Raw genomic sequence first — 22,226 nt, 5'->3', positions numbered from 1 at the left:
GAGGAGCGGGCCGCGAGTCACTCAGCAGGCACCGGAGGTTCGTAGTTCGAGGAGCCGCGGCGACGTCGCCAGGGCTCAGATGGATCAGAATTCAGGGAGCCGCGACAGCGTCAGCAGGGCTTAGATGTTTCAGAGTTTGAGGAGCCGCGACAGCGTCCGCAGGGCTCGGATGGTTCAGGGTTCGGGGAGCCGCGACAGCGTCAGCAGGGCTCGGATGGTTCAGCGTTCGAGGAGCCGCGACAGCGTCCGCAGGGCTCGGAGGGTTCAGTGTTCGAGGAGCCGCGACAGCGTCAGCAGGGCTCAGATGATTCAGAGTTCGGGGAGCCGTGACAGCGTCAGCAGGGCTCAGATGTTTCAGAGTTCGAGGAGCCGCGACAGCGTCAGCAGGCTCTCGTCAGTCCAGGTCTTCTCTTCCTCCAATCCCTTCAGCACCCCTTGTTATACTACCCCCTCCTCTTTGAAGTCCGGAGTCCTCGTGGAGAGGGGTCTGGTGCCTGGGGCGGTGTGTCGGGGTCCGGGTCCTTTGATCTGTTCAGGGGGGTCCTGGAGGGACTCCAGACACCCAGCGGGTGAGGCGCCTGCTCACCGGGAGCCTGGTGGTCGATCGAACCTCCCTCGGGGAAGAGACCAGAGGTGAAACCGGATCGGCGCCTCTCGGTCTGGTTTTGGGGGGGTTTCGCCCTCCCTCAGCCGGGCATGCGTGTTGGGGATCTGGCCGGCCCTCGGGAGGCTGGCCCACGTGGGCCGGGAGGCTGTAACATCGAGGTTCGGCGTGGTTGCAGGGTAGCTGGCTGGTCGGGAGGACCCACGCCACGAGGCCGGTCTCACAACTATGTTGACTGTAGTTGATGAATTTTGTATGATGTGTAGAAGTGTATTTTCCTGACCCTTGTTAACAAGGCCTCAATTTGGGCCTAACAGTCAGCTTTTTCAAAATGGATGTTCTCCTTGCCTTCCCCCTTGACATTTCACTGTTTTTTATTCCTGCAGCACACAGGCAAGCAACATTGTCTGTTTATTTTCAATGTCATTGTTTGTACTGTTCTCGTTTGAAATTTAACACCGCAGTAACAAAACTGTTAATTAACTTCAAGGTTCTTCTGCTAGCTCATTGTACCCTATTCTTTCATAATAGCTTTCTGTTGTTCATGTATCTACTTTGTTCCACCACCTCTGGGTGGCATTAGCATAGAGTGGGCAGAATTAATATTCATGTAATGAGATAGTTCTTAGGTGTAGAGGCAATATGACGCTTAATGAGACTGTGCTCTGATTCGCTCAGTACGTAACACGTTTGACCGTACCGCTGTGAATCTGTAGTTTTAGTAATTTATATGCAACAATAATGTACGAAAACCCTTGATTTTGGGAGTGAGCCAGAAGTCTTTCCTGAAGACTTAGATGCTGCTAGCGATGCTGCCCATTTCGCTCCTGATTGTGCTGCCCACTTGGGACTTAGAATATTTTGGATTTTGCATTTCTCTGCAACGTCCTATTTGCTGAGAGTCTTCAGGACAATTATTCTGTACCACATTTTTGTTTTTTAGTAATGAACCTTTAAACGATTCCGCTGATCTAAAACTCAGTTATTGAGTGGGTCCTTTATTTAAGTGCCTCTACTCTGATATTTTTGATGTTTTGGAAGGTGCATTAACTCAGGGACACATTCCCTCATAAAACTGAGCTTAAACATTGTCTCCGATTCATCAAATTGTGGGCATTCTGTTGAGGTAAATTTTGGTGGTGTCAAAATTTGCAGGATCACCCACGCACCACATCGACAAGTGTTGGCGTAAGGAGTGAGCAAATTGGTTAGTGGATATATTCTACAGGGCTTAGTATAAAAAGCTCTATACCTTTTTTGAGACAATGTTCCTTTGGTTTTATAAGCTCAGTGGGACTCATTCAACAAAGAAAGGAAGTAGTGATTTACCTTGTTGATACTTTAGTTTCTTTCATTATTTACAGGAAAAGGGAGCATTTAGGCTATTTTCGAAGATGACTCAAGTCTGTTGTTTGCAGCATTATCACTAGCAGTGGCATCAATTTGTGAAAAAGTTTTAAAATGTTTTGCAATTCATTGTATATGTAGAAAAGCGAGCTAAGGTGTGTTTAATTTAAGAGTTATAGACTTATGAACCGTAAAGAAACGGTAAAGAAACTACTAACTACGCCTGAATCCGCGAAACCATGATTAGTGTGGCAAGGGACTTTCTTAGTCCACGAGGTCCCTGCTGGTTGCATGTAACCTGCATATCAGAGCCCAGGACCCACACAATGAAGACACAGCACACTGTGTCACGGTGTTGGCAAAAGAACACGTGCCATCTCCACCCATTTATTCATAGACTCTGGCCTCGTATGGCCAGAGGATTTAATAGTGCAATGTTAGGGTCAAAGCCCTACGTCACGGGGCTCTGGGTGGCTCACTACATCTACCATTACGGTACAGCCCTCTTGTGGAATTTTTTATATAAAATATGATTGTCAAGGTAATAATTTTCAGCATTACAAATGTATGAATATTATTCTATGCGTTAGCATCATCTAGTTTCTATTCTTCTATGCGTTAGCATCATCTAGTTTCCATTCTTCTATGCGTTGGCAAAATCTAGTTTCTATTCTTCTATGCGTTGGCATCATCTAGTTTCTATTCTTCTATGCGTTGGCATCATCTAGTTTCTATTCTTCCATGCGTTAGCATCATCTAGTTTCTATTCTTCTATGCGTTGGCATCATCTAGTTTCTATTCTTCTATGCGTTGGCATCATCTAGTTTCTATTCTTCTATGCGTTAGCATCATCTAGTTTCTATTCTTCTATGCGTTGGCATCATCTAGTTTCTATTCTTCCATGCGTTAGCATCATCTAGTTTCTATTCTTCTATGCGTTAGCATTATCTAGTTTCTCATTAGGCCTGTCCGCCTTGCTTAACGGTCTAATTTTGGAAAATAATTTCCAACTGACTTAATCACATGGGGCTCTCCATCATTCACAGAGTGGAACTCCGATCTCAATGCCTCAAATCATCGCTTTTGCGGAACCCTTCTTCTTTTCTTTGATCTAATTTCACTTTTTTCTTTAAGTGCTTTGCTATAATGGCAAATTCAAAAAAAATTAAAAAACATTATTTCTCTGTTTATTGACATGGAAACTTATACAAATCCGTCTTCCTAGTCACTTGAATGGCCATTGGGAGACCTTTTCCTGAAAAGCATAGGGCACTGCGTTGAATAACTGTAGAGTAATCAAACTCATGCATTTGTTTGTTGTTTTTTATTGCTCATATGTTTACCATTTTACTGCCCTGTCTTATATTTTTTCAGGAACAGTTTGCACGAAAGACTGTGCAAAATAAAGACTTGCACAATGGTGTTTTCTTCAGTAGTGCATTTTATACACATTTAGTCAAAAGAAAACTACCCACTTACATGCATGCACACACACCTGCATAAGCTTCTAAGGGGCTTATTTACAAGCCCATTGCAGTGCCGGTGCATCCCTTTTATGGACGCACTGGTGGAGCAGAGTGCAGACCCTTGTCTACGAGGACATGCAAAGCCGCTTTGTGTGGTTTTTCATGGCCTTGTAGATATGGAGTAAGGCAAAGCAATGCAAGTCGCTGCATGCCTTGCTGTGCTTTAAAGAGGCGTTCCGCGGGAGCGCTAGGTGGCACTAACCAAGATGGCCGCACTGATGTGAGGCTCCTTGATGCCTGACCCCTCGCATCCGACCATGTAGCAGAGCTGCTGCCCTACCCTCGGTGAGATTTCTGGCCGATTCTGAGCCACCGGAGCCGAGATGGGAGGCCCGTAAGCCGCACCGGGGTAAAACGACGCACCCGGGCGGTTCCACGGCCGGCACTGCGAGCTACGAAAGCCCGCGGCGCACCACGAGGGGCGAAGGCTGCGTGACCGACGGCAGCTGGCCGCCGGTCGTGGGAGCTTGCGGAGTGGAACCCGCGCCTTCATCGGACCTCCAGTGAGTTGGGGGGAGCGACGGTTGATGAGCGCCTCCAGAGCTGCCAGGGGGTGGTAGCCCGTGACCAGTAGCAGGGAGACCCTGTCCGACGGGCGGACCGGCCCGAGCTGTGTGGGCCTGCCCGAGAGACCAGACCCGGCTTTGCTGTCGCTGACGCCCACTCTCCGCTTGCGCTGCCGGCCACGGATCAGAGCCGACCCCTGGCCCCTCATCAGCCTACCCTGGGGGCCCGATGGGGGAACTCTTGCCTGGGCGATCCCCGAGGAGGTGACGTCCCTGCCGGACCCTGAGGGCGGCCGCCGGACACGGGGCTGCGACGTTTCCCTGGCGCCCACAGAGGCGGCCGGTGGGGGATGCGGGGACGGGCCTGGCGGCCGCTGGAGACCACGTTTGCCCTGCACCGTTGACCGGGAGGCACTGCCGGTAGGAGCGCCCCCCTTGACCGTCTTGACTGGGCGGGGTGGCCCCCGGCGCTGTACTTGGCCTGGAGGGGGCGCCCCCTGGCCCTTGCGCCCGGGGAGGTCCAGCTGTCGGCCCCGGGCCGAAGATGGATGCGGAATTGCCCCGCTGATTGGGACGGCCCTGTGGACTGGGGCGGACAACAGTGATTCGACGGCCCGTGCGCTGTGCCTCGACTGGTGACCACCACGGGTGCGGACTACAGCGGGGTGCCTACGGCGAGGTGAGTGAGGCCCAGTCCGGATCTCACTGGGGAGGTGGCGTGCCCGTTGGATTCTGGGCCCTCCCTCGCCCTTTCCCCGATTTCTCCGTCCCCGGCCCGGCGCTGGGGGCCGCTTTGCCTGGCGGGTGAGGACCGTCTGACGGTCCACCGCACCCGACTTCGGGCCCGGCGCTTGTACCCAAGGGGCCACCATGGGCAAAGAAAAAGGTCCCAGACCGCCGTCAGCGTCCCACCAAACGAAGATTGACCAATTTGTGAGCTCGGACCCGCCGGGCGTGGGCGGGGGGGTGGCCCCGGCCCCGAACAAGGACTTGGCCATCATCCTCCAAGCCATTGATGCCTCCCGCACCTCCTTGGAGGGGATGGTTGGGGAAGTGAAGGTGGATGTTACACTCCTGCGGCAGGACCTCTGCAACGCCACAGCCCGCATTACGGAAACAGAATCCCGGATCTCAACGGCGGAGGACGACATTCGCCAGCTACAGGACCAGGTCCGAGAGCTCACGACCCACTCCAAGGAACTGCATAGACGGGCGGAGGATGCCGAAAACCGCGCCCGCCGCAACAACCTTCGCCTGGTGGGCTTTCCGTAGGGGGTCGAGTGGCCGAGCTGACGACTTCCTGGACGCTTGGTTCAAGTCCTGGATGCCGGCGGCTAGTTTGTCAACTTGGTTCGTGGTGGAGAGGGCGCACCGGTCGCTGGCGGCCAAGCCTCCAGTAGGAGCCCCCCCGTGCCCCTTTATTCTTAAGATCCTCAACTTCAGGGACAGAGACGCTATCCTGCGGGAGGCGCGGGTGAGCGGCCCCTTGACTTTTAATAACTACAGCATTATGATCTTCCCGGACTACACCCGGGAGGTCCAAGAACAACGCCGCTCCTACACGGAGGTGAAGCAAAAGCTGCGCTCCCTGGGCCTCCAATACCAGCTCCAGTTCCCAGCTCGCCTACGCGTCATTTTCCAGGGCAAGACACTGTTCTTTGACACTCCCAGGGCAGCATGGAACTGGCTCACCGAGGAAAAACCTATGCGCCAGTCCGGAGGGGTGTCGCCCAGTACTGTGCCCCGGGGCCCTGTTGCAGTTGGGTCCCAACGATCACGGCGCAAGAAGCGCACGCACTCCTGGCAACGCCGAGGCGCGGCAGGGGCCAGGACCCGGTCCGCGAGCCTATTTGGAAGAAAAATGAGAGACTCCTCTGCCTCGTCTGGGACATCATCTCTTGTGGCTGGGGGGTCTCGGCGCCGTCTGTCGCCTCAGCCGGATGGGCCTCCGACCCCCCGCCAAGCGTGAATCGACCTGTCAGACCTTTCCCGCAGCCCTGCTATATGACTTTCTCTTTGTTTTCTATATCCACAGGGGGAGGCGGCGACCCTGCCCGGTAGTGGGGGTGGGGGGCTCTGCAACCTCACGTTTTTCTTTAGCAACCTAGGACAAGACATTGGAATCCGTACTTCAGGAGGGGTCCACCACGCTCTTTACACCGGAGCGCCCACGCTTGGGGCCTTGTAAATGTTGGTTCAGTTAGGGCGACAGATGCTTCCTTTCTTGAAGTGTAGGGTGGGGGGTGGGGGGTTGGGGTTGGGTATTCGTTGGTTGTTCCTCCTTGGGAGGGTGTTTTGTTTGGTTTGGGTTTGTTCTCCACTGAGCCTCTCATGCAGTACCACACCACAAGTGTCGTCACGCTACTCCATGCAGACACTGACACGCACTCCGCCGTCCCCCGTTTTCCGCCGCCGTCCACTGGCTCTCCCTAGCGTTAGATCCGTCGTAGGGTGTCTTCCTGGCGTCCCTCGGCTGCTTCGCTCCCAGCGCGTTCCGCTCCCGCCGCTGTCATGGGGGACCTAACTCCTAAGGCCCAGGTGCGCATCCTGTCCTGGAACGTGAACGGCTTGCTGGATAGGCTTAAGCACACCGCCGTACTTAAATATGCCCAGCGCGCAGAGGTAGACGTGCTCATGCTTCAGGAAACCCACCTGCTTGGCGAGAAATGTCCCTTTCTGGCGCGCTATGGGTATGACCGGGTGTGGCACTCCGGATTCTCGTGCGGCTCTCGGGGGGGTCGCCGTCCTGCTGCACCGCTCCCTCCCTTTTGTCTTTACCCGGGTGATCCATGACCCCCACGGAATGGGGATTGCCGTTTGCGGCACGCTTGAGGGTCGGCCGCTCAGCTTCTTATCGCTTTATGCGCCGCCCTCTGGGCTGTCTCAGGCTTTGGCTCAGGTCGCCTCTCGGCTGGCCACGCTCCCTCCGGGCACTATTGTTCTGGGGGGGGGGACTTCAATGCTGTCTCGGCCCCGCAGCTCGACTCCTCGGGTCCGGTTTCAGACTCCCGCGCCGCGCGGGCGAAGCAGCTGGCGGGTTGGGCAGAAGCTCAGGGCTTGTGCGACGCATGGCGGACCTGGCACCCGCACGCACGGTAATATACTCACACCTCGGCCGCCCATCACACCCATGCACGCATTGACGCGATCTTTGTCCCCCCCCGCCGACTGTGTAGGCATCCAGGACATCCGCATCCTCCCCAGGGGGATATCCGACCACTCTCCGGTCCTCCTATGCCTGGGCCCCCCGCCCCGCGGGGTCCGCCAGATGTGGCGTTTTAACGCTTGGTTCCTCCAGGATAAGACGCTCCGTAGGGAGGTGGGGTCCGCATTAACGCATTACTATGGTGACAACGACGGGTCAGTCTCCTCGGCGGGCACCCTTTGGGGGGCCTGTAAGGCCACCATTAGGGGGGCTGCCAAGGCACATGTGGTACGGCACCGCCAGACGCAACTGCAGCAGCTCACCGCCTGTGAGGCCCGTGCGCTGCGACTGGAGCAGTCTCTCTCCGAGTCCGATGATCCGTCCGGGACTCGGCAACTGCGACTTCTGCGTGATGAGATTCGTCAACAGTCGCTTGACGCGGCTAAGCTCCTCTGGCAATCCTCGCTGGCGAGGGTGTACGGGTGGGGCGATAAGAACGGTGCGCTGCTGCACCGGCTGGCCACTTACCCCAGGGCATCACGCATCATCCCGGCGGTGGCCGACTCTGGTGGCGTGCTCCAATCTTCCTCCGTGGCGCTAGCGGAAGCCTTCGCTCAGTACTATTCGCAGCTATATCGGGCCCGGGCGCCAGACCTTTCCCTGGCCTCTCTGCTCGCCGCTAGTAACTTACGACTTCCCCAACTTCGGTCAGGAGACTGGGAGAGTCTGGAGGCGCCCATTTCTCCTGAGGAGATTGGAGATGCGATAGGGCGCACGTCCTCGGGGAAGACCCCGGGACCGGATGGCTTCCCCCAAGAGTTTTATGCCACCTATAAAGATCACCTGGTCCCGCGGCTGAGTGATCTCTTTGCTGAAGCGGTCAAAAAAGGCTCCTTCCCTCCAGAGGCCGACATTGCCACGATTGTGGTTCTGCCCAAGTCCATGCCGCCACCTAGTGACAGGTCGGCATACCGGCCGATCTCTCTTATTAACACTGATATCAAGCTTTACGCAGCAGTCCAGGCCTAGCAGCTCCGGCCCTTTTTGTCGTGCCTGGTACACCCGGACCAATGCGGCTTTATGCCGGACCGGGGCACTCACCACTGCCTCCGTCGCCTTCACGTGGCCTTGGCTCACCGCCATCGCTTACCTCCATATCTCACCCTCCTGCTCGCTGATTTCGAGAAAACTTTCGACTCGGTTGGGTGGGCCTACTTGTTTGATGTCCTGACCCACATGGGTTTCGGCCCTAAGTTTGTCGGAATGGTACGGGTCCTCTACGCGTGCCCCGCGCCAGAGTGTTGGTTAACGGGGCGCTGTCGATGCCATTTCCGATCGGCTGGGGAACGCGGCAGGGGTGCCCGCTATCGCCCCTTCTCTTGGCGCTTGCGATTGAGCCCCTTGCTGCCCTGATCAGAACAGATCCTCTCCTTCAGGGCTGGGAGTGGCCGGGCCTGGAGGCGGACAAAATCGCCCTCTATGCAGACGACGTCCTGTTGTACCTTGGTGATCCGGCGTGCTCGGGCCCACGCGCACTCCGCATCTTGGGCCGCTTTGGCCGCGCAACTGGCCTCTACTTAAACCCGCGGAAATCGGTCCTTGTGCCTCTGCACCCCTCCCGGGAGTGTTTTGACTGGCAGGACACTATTCCCCTCCGCCGGTTGTCCTTCAAATACCTGGGCATCTGGGTCTCCCTTCTCCCGGAATTGAGCTGGGCACCTAACGTGACCCCCCTGGTCAAGAGAGCCAAGGCGGACCTGGCAAGATGGCAATCACTCCCGCTCAATCCGCTGGGGAGGGTGGCCCTATACAAAATGATGATTCTCCCTCGGTTTCTTTACGTGTTGCAGAACACTCCCGTGTCTTTCCCGAGGCCGTGGTTTCGCGAGCTGGACGGGATGGCGACCAGATTTCTCTGGGGTGGTGGGAGACCGCGGTTGGCCCTGTCGATATGTCGCCTGCCCACCTTTGATGGAGGGCTAGGCATGACTGATCTCTAACTCTACTACCTGGCTACCCGCCTTCTGGTCGTCCATGATTGGTTTGGGGGGGGATGGTCCGACCCGGCCTATAGAGTGGAATTAGAGGACCTGGGTTTCTCCTGTATTCAGGACCGCCTGTACGGCGCCCCCGTCCCCGTCCCCGCCTCCTGCCCGGACATCACCAAGGCGATCTTCCTGGCCTGGCGGGCGGCGCTTCGCCACACCCAGTGGACCGGGAAGTTGACTCGCGCCACCCCCCTCTGGCACGGGACATGGTTGCGGGAGGTTGCAGAAATGGAGGGCTTCAGATCATGGGATCTACTCGGCATCTCCCAGCTGGGAGATGTCTGGCGGGGGGACGCATGTGCTCATACTCAGAACTGCAGGCGTGCTTCTCCCTCCACTCATCCCAATGTTATAGATACCTCCAACTGCGCCATGCCATACGCACTTACACCCCACTGGACATTAGGCTGCCGGATCACAGCCCCCCGGAGGCTAAGGTCATGCTGGGCAACCTAGGGAGGGGGGGTATTTCCAGGATGTACCGTTCTCTTGTTAATAATACCCCCATGTCCCGGGAAGGCCTGAAGGAACGGTGGGAGGTGTGGGTGGGTCCCCTGGACGAGTCCGACTGGTGGGACGCCCTTATGGCCCCCAGGCTGGTGACGGCCTCCGCCAAACTGAGGCTTATTCAAATTTACTACCTCCACACTGCCTATCTCACACCGGCTCGCCTGCACAGCGCGGGCCTCTCCATTGACGCAGCTTGCCCCCGCTGTGGCTTTGAGCCGGCTGACTTTATACACCTGGTGTGGTCTTGTCCGGATCTGGGGGGGTACTGGAGGGGTATAGAAGCCGAGCTCACGGAGGTCCTGGGGTGGGAGGTGCCACATGACCCTAGACACACCCTACTGGGCATCACTGACGGCCTAGATGGCACTCGCGCAGAGAAGTTGTTCCTCACGACAGCGTTAATGGTAGCGAAGCGAGACATTGCAGCGGCCTGGAAACAACCGCAGTCGCCTAGCTTGGCCAAATGGAGCACCGGAGTGGACTGGTGTGCGGCACAGGAACGGACTCTCTACCAGGCAAGGGGTTGCCACAAGAAATACCGTAAGGTCTGGGGGAAATGGTTGGGCAATATATTATGAGCAGGCGGTTCGGGGGGGAGGGGGCGAGAGGTGGGTTTCGGGGGGGGCGGGGATGTGGCGTGTTCTCATGCTGTGTTGTTGTAAGCTGATGGATCGACAGGCTCAAGGTTTTTATGTTGTATCACTCAAAACAATAAAAACTTGTTTATCAAAAAAAAAGAGGCGTTCCATGGGTGTCCCGGTGGGTGTTCTCACGCAACACCCATGGGTTTTGATGCATTCCCGGATTTAAAAGGACTTGTAAACCTGGGTCTGCGTCAAAAGACTACGCCTCCCCAGATGAGGCGTAACAAAGAGAAATAACTATTTCTTCTGTTTTTCTTCCTCTTTATGTGCTGCATTTTGCAGCACACATAGAAAGAGGAAAACGGCTCCACCATTTTAATGGGGTTTTTTTGCAGGAAGGTATACCTTCCTGCACAAAAACAATAATTCCTCCAACGCAGCCATCATTGCACCATGGTGCAAGGGTGCCTGCATTGGCGCAAGGCAGCCAATTGTGTGCCAGCACTGTGAAAGAGGACAGGAATGCAACGTATCTCATAAATATGGCGCATTCCTGCCCTTTTCTTTTGAAGCACGGCAGCAAGGAGACTTGCTGCACTGCGCTGCCCTGCGTCACAAAATAGTAAATAAGCCCCTCAGTGTTGCCATTTTCAGTTTTCAAGGTGCCATAAGTATACACATTAGCAGAATGTTCTAAGAGTTTATTTATTCTTCATTAATAGTGCATAGTATCATTATTCACTAGTAAACGGAATATTTAGATGTATTGCTCACTGAATGATTCTTCTTAAGCTTTTCATTTGGATTCTGATGGTGACTGACTGACCTATGGTGAGTGGCACAATTTTGACAGAAGAGAAGTTGGAAAAGAAGTTGTATGTAAACCTTATAAGTTTGTAGGAAGTTTCTTGTCATGCTTGACAATTGGTTTTGACTTGTTGGTTATGTTTAGCTACAGTAAGCGTCATCAGTTGGCTATGCTCAAGGATTTAGGGCCATATTTACGTGTTTAGTGGCGCAGGGCAGCATAGCAATTCACCTTGCTGCGCTGCTCCGTGTCATAGGGAAAGGGCAGCAATGTGCTGGGTTTATCCAATACAGCACATTACTGTCCTTTCACCTTGCGCTGATGCCATTTTGGCAACCTAGCGTCATCTTAGGCACCCTTGCACCATTGTGCAAGGGTGGCTGTGTTGATGGCAGGATTGTTTTTGTGCAGGAAGAGACACCTTCCTACACAAAAACAATCCTAAGAGGCTAGCACCAAGGCAGACACCCTTGTGCAAGGGTGCTTGTGTTGTAGGCGGCATTGTTTTTCTCCAGGAAGATGCCTTCCTGCACAAAAACAATCCTGAGAGGCTTTTTCCTCTTTCTGTGTGTGCTATAGAATGCAGCACTTTCTACAGTACACACGGAAAGGGGAAAAATGAGTAGAAATAAACATGCTTCTACTTGTTATGCCTCCCCTGGGGAGGTGTATCTTTTTTGGCGCATTCCCAGGTTTCAAGGTCTTGTAAATCTGGGAATGCGTCAAAAACCATGGGAGTTGCGTGGGAACACCCATGCAAAGCTCATGTGATGTCTACCCAGGGATGAGTAACGCAATGCAGTGATTTGTGCTGCATTACTTCATTTATTGGGGCACTCAAAGCCAGCAAAGTGACTTTGTGTGGCTTCAAAAATATGACTTGCGGTTTGCGTTGCTCTTGCACCACGGAAAGTAGTGCAAGAGCGATGCAAACCATGCAATAAATATGGCCCATAATCTCCTGGATACTGAAAAGGTAAGTATTTAAGAGAACTATTTTATTGAGGATGACATCACTGACATTGGTCCCCCAGCTGCTTCCTATTTGCTGCTAAGGGTCTAGACTAGAGGAAGGGCGCCATGTAGAGACTACAGAAAAATAAGAACGGCTCTTAAGGTCATTTATTTTATCTTCCAGATGCTTCCTTCGTGATCCCTGAGACCGTGGGCATAAAGGGTGGTTCAGATGCTGTGAAAGAACACGTAGGGGGGAAGGCTTGCTTCTATTTCTGGTTACCGTTACCCCTACCTAACCTGCATGGGGAACCAATGTGTAGTCGGCAGACAAGGCAGGTGATTGTGTGGGAAAAAAACCTTTTCTTCAGAACCTGGGAAGGGGTGGGAGGCTTTTGTGGGTGATTGCTGGTCGAAATATAGTTTCTTGAGCAGGGTGTGATGCAGGCTTCCTTAGTGGTTCTAGAATGATTCCTTTAACGAGGATCTGGTTTATGAGATGAACTGTTGGTAGGGCGAAGATATCCGCACATTCTTTCAGGACTTGAATGGATCAGAAATTTATGGGTGCGGAGAAGTATTATGGGTGCTTGGAGATGCTGTTCGTGGTAGTTAAGGCATCTGTATAGGAAAGAATGCAGGGAATGATTGTTGGCTTATTCTCGTAGGATCCGTTTTTGGGTGATTTATACTGCTCCTGGAATATACCAGAACCTGGTGGCCACTTGCCCAGTGAAGCCATTAGAACAGCGTCATCAGGAATACCGATCCTTCCATAATTAATGCCAATAATGTTTGATCTGAAAACTTTTGCTTTTTCTTTATTTGTGAATTTTACGTCACAATGGAAATGTAAACCTTTACCTTAGTGGCATGGTACCACAGCTGGAGACCAGACTCCTCATGGTGGTCTGTTGGAATGTGTGCTGCTTGTACCCAAAACCTGCCTCCTTGACCTCTCCTAAACCTAATCTTCACTTTATAGCCAACCATGGCTTGCCGATTAGTTATGATGGTTTGCGACGCTGTAGAACAGGATGTGGGTGCAACAACACAAAAATGTAACAATATGAGAAAGCACAGCAAGCATCCTTCCCTTGCTATTTATGTAACTCTTTCTTCTACTTTTGTTTTCTTTACAGCCTAGTGAGGTTCCTGCCAACACCCTGCCCGTAAAGGAGCCAACACTTACCAGCAGCTTCCGCCCGTATGCCAGTCCTCCAGCAGACCTGCTCCCGAGAGTGTCTCTACCATGCCCAAAGGAAGCTTGTTGCCCTGGTAAGGATGGACCTTCACGCCAACACCAGCCACAACTTAGTTGTGTTCCTTAAAAATGGAAGAGGGAGAATGGGCCCTGTTTATGGGAAACAACCATTACAACGCATTGCCTTTACAACACAGCCATTACAACGTAACATCCTTTACATCGCATGCCATTACAACGCAGTCATTACAATGCATGTCACCACAATGCATGTCATTACAACGTATGCCACTACAATGCATGCCATTACAACGCATTATAAGGTAAGTAATGGTAAACAGTAATTTTTACACCTACACCATCCAACACTTACCCTACTGTTGTACTCCCTGGAGTGGGAATCGTAATTTTTACCCCTACACTATCCAACACTTACAATACTGTTGCCCTAAAAGTTTTATGCGTTGTAATGGTATGTGTTGTAATGGTATGCGTTGTAAGTGTAGTTTCTCAAAATGCGTTGTGATGGCATGCGTTGTAAAACCATGCATTGGAATGGATGTTGCGATGTAAAAGCCGCATTGTAAAGGCATGCGTTGTAAAAGATTGCGTTGCAACGTGTTCTATTCCCTATTTATCACTCACCAACGACAACTACCTTTTTCTGTTCCAAATCATCCCATTTGGTATGCAGGAAATCAGAAACTGTCCACAACATTGCATCAGTACTTCCCAGTTTAGGAAACTCTGAACGTACCTATCATGTTTTCCAGAATTTCAGGATGCATTATGCTAATTTTGGGCTGCTTAGAAGATCGTTCAACATGTTATCATGACCAAAGCAGAGGTCCTATTTGATCATTCAGCCTACAGATGAAAATCTGGATGGAAGCACATCCAAGGACATAAAATGGCTGAAATTGAATTGGACAGCCATGTCCACTACTGTATGCGCTCCTATAGAACCACATAAATGCAGTTGTGACCCCTGTTTAAAAAAGAAGGGCATTTCAGATAAAGAATGATGCCCCCTACATCTCAATCTTTACGCTTGTAAATCTGTGCCAGAATCTCAAAGCCTAACACTCAAAAGGTTCATATGACAAACATGCACAGAGAGAAGTTCAAAACTTGACATCCCTGCTTAAGGCCCAGTGTGGAGTGGCTAAACTGGTACATCCTTGAGTGGCCCGTCTGACGTCACACAGTAAGAGGAGACTCTTGTTAGGCCTTTTTCCCAGATCCTTCTGCGACTATTGCCTATCGGGCAGTTTTCTGATGAGTAACTGTTGCTCACCACTAGTGTACCTAAGCCTTTGGCACTACAGGTCTGCTCATTGGATGCGTATTCCTATGTGGGTATTGACTCTCCAAGGACAGCATGGCCGAGCTATCAATCTTTTCTTTATAAAATGATGATGGCTTTGAACTCGGATATGTGATAAAGTGCTGATACTTAATAAAGGTACAGGCTATTATTTATAAAAGCCAAGACTAGAACAGTTAGTTAGGTTATGTATACATAAGCGATTTATTTTTTGTATCCTCGTCCTCGCTGACCGTATGCTTGTAGGGTGATGGTATTTCTTCAGTCATGAATAAAAAACAGTTGACACTAAGGGGTGGATTTAGAAAAATTTTGTGCTGGGTTAGAGTCACAAAAGTGATGCTAACCAGCAAAAAATATTTGTTCTCTAATTTACTTTCCAGTGCAACATTTGCATTGCATGGAAGGAGCCCTAAAAGTAAGAACTGCTTTGCGTTACTTTGCGCCAAGGGGGTGTTACATGGGTGGTACCTGGGCATTCCTGTGCAACCACCAATGCCTTTTGATGCAAAACCCCATCTACAAACAGTAGTACACAGGGTTTCGCGTTAAAAGTTAACACCTTTCGAAAAGAGGCATTAAAATGAGAAATGTTTTTATTTCTCCTTTCATATCAGACTTTGCATGTGTGCTGCACTGTGCAGCACTCATACAAAGTAGAAAAAGTTTTAAAGTGAGTCTAAGCATAATATTTAGTACTCTAAGGGTACCCTTCCAGTACAAAACCAATGGTAAACTCATGCACATCCCATTGTACTATGGCGCTAAGGTGTGTTCCTGGGGCACAGCAGCTAAAATCTGCACCAGTGCAAGGGAGAGGGGAGGAGAGAGACATATCTCTGTAGATATGGCATTCACCTGCTCACTCCTTGTCGTGCAACACAGTGCAGCATTTTTTGCTGCTGCGCTGCTTTTCGTGACTATTTAGAAAATCTGAGCCTAAGATATGCATAAATAGCAGAAAGTCTTGGCGCTGTGTGGGGCTAAGAAACAACTCCAAATTGTATTCTATATTAACATCTTTGCATTGGAGTGTAGGCTTGAACATGGAGGCCTATGTGCAATATTGATCGATGGAGAGATCGCTACCTGTATGAAAGACCCGGCTTCCCTTGGATCTGATTGGGTTGTTAACACACTGTGGTTCGAGTGCTGTACTCAATGAAGGGAAGGCACAGAATCACTATCCAACATATTCACGAGTGGAAATGGGCGAGGGAGAAATTTGTGATTGACCAAAATGTCTGTGGATGGGCAAAATCTTTCAGGGCATGGCAGCTCAAGAATACTCACTTCCTGGGTGTAGGTTTACTCACTTAAAACCCTTCCTCTGAGGAAGTCCTATTACGAGTCTAAGACCAACATTTGTTCATAGCAAGCATGTTTTTATACCCATAAAAAACCTATGTGTGTAAGCCAGACTTACAAATGCAAACAACTTTGCTGATTGGGCCCCTAGAGTCTGACAAAGGGATCCGGTCAAATCCCACTATCGTGAAGAACATGGAGAGAAGTAGTCACCTGACACTGTGCAGAAGATTGTGTAATCTAGCATTTAAGTAGGCAAAATTTGGGGGGTACTTTTAGGTACACAAAAAACTGCTGAATGAAGGCGCCTGGGAGTGCTGAGACCACTGTGTCGCATATGAGCTGGATTTATATGTACTCACGGAGTTCATCAAAGAGGTCATCCTCAACCAAATCCTTTTAGGAGGCAGGCAGAAAGAAAAAGAGTATGACCCTGAATCAAAGAATTTTTAACAAGTGAAAACCCATGGCAGGTAAAACCAATGGAAATTGAAGAAGACACTGGAAACACAAAAGAATCTGCAGAAGAAAAACCACACTGAAACGTTAAAATATTTCAGAAGTTTCACAAAGATACCCAAAATAAATTTAAACAAGCATTTACAATGCAATGGTCTCGGCAATATTATATGTAGAGCTATTGGTATTGTTCATTATTTTTTTATCATTTTTGTATCCCTAAATAAATGGCATTGTCATTTCTATTGGCAGTAGCTTTTTTTTTGCATATGTGATACCTATTACCTACCTATAGCGACGTCCGTTGTGGTGCCAGAGGAGTCAAATGATGCACTGGTGGAGCTGCTTAAGGGGCCAGAGAGGTAATAGGGTTTGGCTCCAAAGGAGATGAGCCTGATGGAGAGTGGAGGGGAGGCAGCTGCAGGGCTGAACCTGCTGGAGTCACTGGAGTCTTGTGCAGGATAGGGGTCCAGGTTACCAGTGACAGTGGGATAAATGGAGTGAAAGGAGCCGGATGCAAGTTGAATCAAATAAGCATCACTAAGTAGGGTGCTAACTTAAACTAACATGGTCACTAAACTTTGGTAGCAAACGATACGTTGAAAAACACAAACAAAAAGTGTGTGTACTTACTTTTTGTGTTGAAAAAAAATAAAGGATTTGAAAAAGTACTGGCCCTAAGTGAAAGGTGGTAACTTATATTTTTACACGGAGCAAACAGAGCATCCCGAACCAAGCAAATCTAAGAGAAAAAAACATGTCAACCTGTTTAAACAGAAAAGGAGAGATACAAAAATGACGACAGACGTGCATTTCTAGCAAATATTCTCCCTCGCCGCGTGTACACTGATGATGGAGGCGAATGTGCTTCTTACTGTGATGTTCGAGAAGGGACCCATGTTGCGCACTTCACATCATAGGCTGGCTCGAGCCGCCTCAGTGAAGCAGCCCAGTGACTCGGAGCTCTCTATCGCAGCTCCGGCCCGCATCTTTCGGAGCGTGGCATCTTCAAAACCAAATGAAGCCGGATTCAATTATTGCTCCGGCATCCGAGGAATAGCTGCAAGGAGAGAGATATAATCCGAGGCAGCTCGAAAACGGCGCCCTCGAGATAGGAACTCAGAAACAGAATTTGTATTTGCCATCACGCTCGTCTGCCCCCGTCCGTCAAGGAGAGCAATCGCCACAGCGAGATACGGAGTCCAATTAAAAGAAGGAACAGCAGCTCTGCCAGCCAAATCAAACGGAGTGACCAATGAAATGGGTAAACGCTGGCAAGGGATTTTTTTGTTGAAGTGCCCTTTTTCTATTAAAAATGGACAATTTACAAAGCGCTCAAGTATTGTATGTCGCAGCTGTGGAAATGCTCTGACTGTTGAGCAATACAGACTAGCACACACTTACAAGCAAAGGAGTGATCTTCGCTTACTGATTGATGTAAGTAAGAAACTCGTGGAAACGAGTCTTTCAAAGGGGAAGTAGGTAGGAGACACCACCGCCTTTCTCCGAGGCGAAGCAGAAATGCCTCGGAGAAACGCAGCGGCGGTTTCAGATTCGGGGGCGTGTTTTTCTTTTCTCTCCTCTTGCCATTGGCTGGAGGAGAGAAACACGCCTAAAAACGGGCGTGACTAAAAAGTGGAAAGAGCACGGAACACGCCCCCGAATCTGAAAAAGACGGAGCCTATTTGGAGGGACGGCTCTCTCCTCCAATGGCTGGCCTCCGTTTAGGAAGCCAGCCAATGGAGGAGAAGCAAAAAGAGAGGCGAGCTAAATAGCCACTCTAAGAATCATTAAATCTCCGGACTTCCGGTTCTGCCTTCGGCAGACCGGACGGTCCCTCGACCTAAAAAGGCCCACAATGACCTTGATCTCATTTAGTAACATAATACTTGTTTTGTTATTCAACAGTGCTCCATATGGGCTACTCTTCTGTGGTCATGGGCAGTGCCCATAAAATACTTCTGGATAGTTTACCAGTGTCCTGAATGAGTTGTTCTTGTATTGCACCAAAGTGGACCTCAAACAATGCTCCTGGGTGGCTTAACATTGCCCCAATGAGTTGCTCTTCAGTTGTTCTTGGTTAGACAGTATATAACACTCCTGGGTAGTTTACCACCGCGCCCGGTGGGTGCCTCTTCTGATGATTTCTGTTACTTCTTTGTAGACCACCCTTACAAGACTCTTGTGGTTTAATAGTGCCCCAATGGATTGCTATTCTATACCTTCTGGGTAGACACCATAAAATACTCAGTGCCCCAATGGATTACTATTCTGCAGCTCCTGATTAGATCCTGTATAATCCTCCTTCTGTGGTTCATCAATGCCCAGTGGATTACTATTCTTTAGCTCATGTGTAGATCTCATATAATACTTCTTGGTGGTTAAACAGTGCCCAAATGGATAACTATGTTCTAGCCTATGTGAAAATCCGATGTTATACTTGTTTTTGGTTTTACAGTGTCCCAATGGTTACTATTATGTAACTCGTGGGTAGATCTGGTATGATATTCCTTAGTGGTTTAACACTGCCTCGAATGATTACTATTCTATGGCTCCTGGGGAGATCCCATATAATACTCTTGGTGGTTGATCAGTGCCCCAATGGGTTGCTTTTCTGTTGCTCCTCTATCACTTCTGGGTAGACTCCATCCACTACTAACTGGTGGTTCAGTGGCGCCTTCAGCAGTTGTGGCCCCTCTGATGCTGCTTAGTGATCTGCTTATACCATAGTGAACCAGACTGATGCGCGTCCTCGTTGGTTTCTGTGTATGCTGCTGCGCGCCCCAAACAATGGTATCTGCTTGTGCGGCTGCGCCTATTCTCTACCTCTCCGCCACACCCATGTCTCTGTGCAGTGTCTCTCAGTGCGTTGAGCATCCACCACGCCACCACACAGCCTGCATCTCACTAACGTCCCTTAAAGCCAACCCACAAGTACCCTTTCAACCATAGACTCGAAGGGGGCCCAGGATTCCCATACAAATCAGAGTGCCTCACAGCCTTGCCAGGGGTATGAAGCACTATATAAATAATGCAGTCTGGATACCCAAAAATCGCGTTGGTCCTCACAAGAGGTATGAAAAGTGCGTCATATAAATACTAATACCATCTTTGTAGTTTCTCTAGTTTACAACTTGCATACCATTGGGCTACAGATGCTGCTTAATGTGACCTCGTAATAGGAACAGGAATTGTTGTTAAATTGTCACCTCTTACCGTCAACATGTATCCTTTTTTGTGCAGGGCTGGAGTCTCCAAGAGCGACCCTTGGATTCGGGAGCAACTCCACCTTCCCTGCTGCAGTGGGGCAGACGTTTCCTTTCCCGGTGTCTGGCGGGGTGTCTCTTCCTCTTCCTCTCAGCCTGCATGAACTCCAGCCTCACCAGCTCCCCCTAGTGCCTGCCCTGCATCATTCACTCCATCCGCCCATCAGCAGGAACAAACTTTGCTTTGATGGCCAGGGGCCTGAGCTAAGCCAAAGCAGATACCAGCCAGCATTTGTTTATGAAAACCTTCACCCTCACTTTCGATTTTAATGATCCTGGTGAGTGAGATGGGTGTATGGCGGGGTCGAAGCTTGTTGTCTTACTGCTTTTGAAGATGCCAAATTCATGACCATCGCATCTCCCCAACCGTGGCTGCAGAGTCCCTAGGCTGAAGAAGACACGCTACAGCCTGGTTGTCCAACATTTCTCCACGAAGCCAGATCCAGGCCATATTTTCAGGATAACCAGTGACTGTTGACTTTAAATGATTCGTATGTAGATCCATTTTATGTAAGGTCATCTCTTCTATTTATCCTGAGAGCTGCTATAAATCCGTCCATCCTGGAGCAACACTGGACACCCCTGCTCTATGGCATCCAACTTCCTAAGTAATCAACAAAGTTTAAGTCTTATTTTGGGATATTGCAAGATTACCAAGTAGGCCGGTGCTCATGACAGACTAACAATGTAAGGTAAGAATCGGTCAAATGTCAGGCCAGCCTGGCTTTGATTGGCTCTTCCTATTGTAACCAGTGGTTGAAGTGCACTAAAAAAAGTATGGGAACTGCGATGCTGCTTGCAGTGGGGACAGCGTGGATGCGTCTGGGGGCGGGGTCAAAGGCATGGCTAAAAAAACGAAAATGTTCTATAATTTATTGGGGTCTTTCACCTTCAGGTAACTACATATAAAATAACGCAAAGCCTAAATGAAAAATAAATGTAAGTTACTTAAATCAGTGGAAAATCCGCTGTTAAACATTATGAAAACCTCTGTTAGTTAATGCTCTGCAGAGACCTGTGTCTGTAACCAGAGAGCCACAAAATGTAACACTGGATGGTACAGTGGAGAATGGTGACCTGTATGTTTAGTGCTGCACTTCACACTACAGCAGGTAACTCCTTTGCAATACCACTAAAAAAACATAAACCTGTGTTATCAGGAAGCTTCAAGTGATTCCAATAATTAAAGCCAATACCGGCTAGCAAGCACCCTTTACAATTACAAATTAATCAAATTTACATTTATTTCAGGCAAGCAGACACCCTGGCCAGAAGGCTTGTTTGGTGGCGATGTTTGTCTTTTCATTAAAAAAAAGTAGGGGAACTGTCTTAAGTTAAAATACTACGGGCACGTTGTGACCCTCAGATCCCGCCCACTTCGACCACTGATTGTAAAATATCTCGAGAAATCTTGGTGTGTGGGGAAATCTCCCTGTTCCCTATAGTCTAGTCTATCTGAGGGAATCCTGCAGGGCTTAATTTGAACTGGTGCTTCACGGTGCCCAGCACCGACACTTAATTGGTTTCCGGTGCTCGACACCGGCACCTAATTATCAATACCATACTTAGAGCAGTGTACCACATGGTGGCGCTGCTCATCTAAGTTAGAGATGAGCAGAACAATGGTTGTTTATAAATACAATATCCATTAAAATAGTGCTAATAGCTGCCTCCCCAGCCATTCCTTTAGTTTTGGGGACCTGGAATAATCTGAACTGTCGCATTTAAATGCGAGAGAAATGGTTAATAGTTGTTTTGGCAGTGATGTCCAGGGCAATGGGTGGTGCAAGCTGCAGTGGCCGAACCCTGGCTCTTAATATTTTACAAATTAAGCACTGGAATCCCGCCAGGGTAAAAATGTACTTCACGAGAGACACTGGACATTCTTCAACGAGCCCCGGCATCTTGCCTACACTTTTCTGCTGCTCACCCCCCCCCCCCCCCCTCCTCCCCCCTCCCCCACACCCCTTTTCATCAGCTGCTATTACTATGCAAAAAAGACCGGGGTGAAACTTCACATCTTAAAGCATTGGTTGAATATTTTCATCCTGGTAACGTCGAGAAACAGCAACAGCCATGCCAAAATAACGTTATTCTCGTCGTATATGAGAGCAATGTATCACAGAAAAAACTCACAGAAATCACAGGGTTATACAATAAAAAATCCAAGATTTTTTTTTTTTATCATCTTTCCAGTAGCATAAAATTGGGCGCAAATTGCCACCAAATGCCTTCCTCCAAGCAAAAGTTTCTTCGTGGCGTTGAGGTCACTTCCCCTTATTCGAAATATTTCAATTATATTCTACTCATTTCATAATTACTAAACCAACTACTTCCTTTACCATTCAAGACAAAACCAGAGATTTGGTACCAAAAGACTTGCATATGAAATATTTTCATATTGCCCGTACAACTTCATATCAAGAGCAGAAAGTATTTCACTTACAGCATACAAGTACGTCAATCACTAATTTGGTACCAGTAACAACGATTCGCAGTACACGACTGCCCTCTTGAGGATGTTATATAACATATGATTGTAATTTCCAGCATTACAAAGGTATGACTATTCTATACATTAGTGTCATCTAGTGGTTAAAATATGATATACAGGAAGCTCTAATTTAAAA

General features: G+C 49.6%; 1 protein-coding gene across 1 annotated transcript in view; it reads left to right on the top strand.

Moving 5' to 3' along the window:
* Positions 1-21,332, top strand: part of PAX4 (paired box 4) — a 270,253-nt gene extending 248,921 nt beyond the window's left edge. Inside the window, exons 10-11 of the mRNA XM_085650653.1 lie at positions 13,175-13,310; positions 19,574-21,332. Of these exons, the coding sequence (XP_085506779.1) occupies positions 13,175-13,310; positions 19,574-19,866 (429 nt within the window). The 3' untranslated portion in view covers positions 19,867-21,332. The remainder of the gene's footprint in view (positions 1-13,174; positions 13,311-19,573) is intronic.
* The last annotated feature ends 894 nt before the right edge of the window (positions 21,333-22,226 follow it).

The sequence above is a fragment of the Triturus cristatus genome, chromosome 4_1 (genome assembly GCF_964204655.1).
Source record: "Triturus cristatus chromosome 4_1, aTriCri1.1, whole genome shotgun sequence".
NCBI classification, from domain to species: domain Eukaryota; kingdom Metazoa; phylum Chordata; class Amphibia; order Caudata; family Salamandridae; genus Triturus; species Triturus cristatus.
The sequence above is the reverse complement of the archived record's forward strand: the minus strand, read 5'-3'. Positions and strand labels throughout refer to the sequence as shown.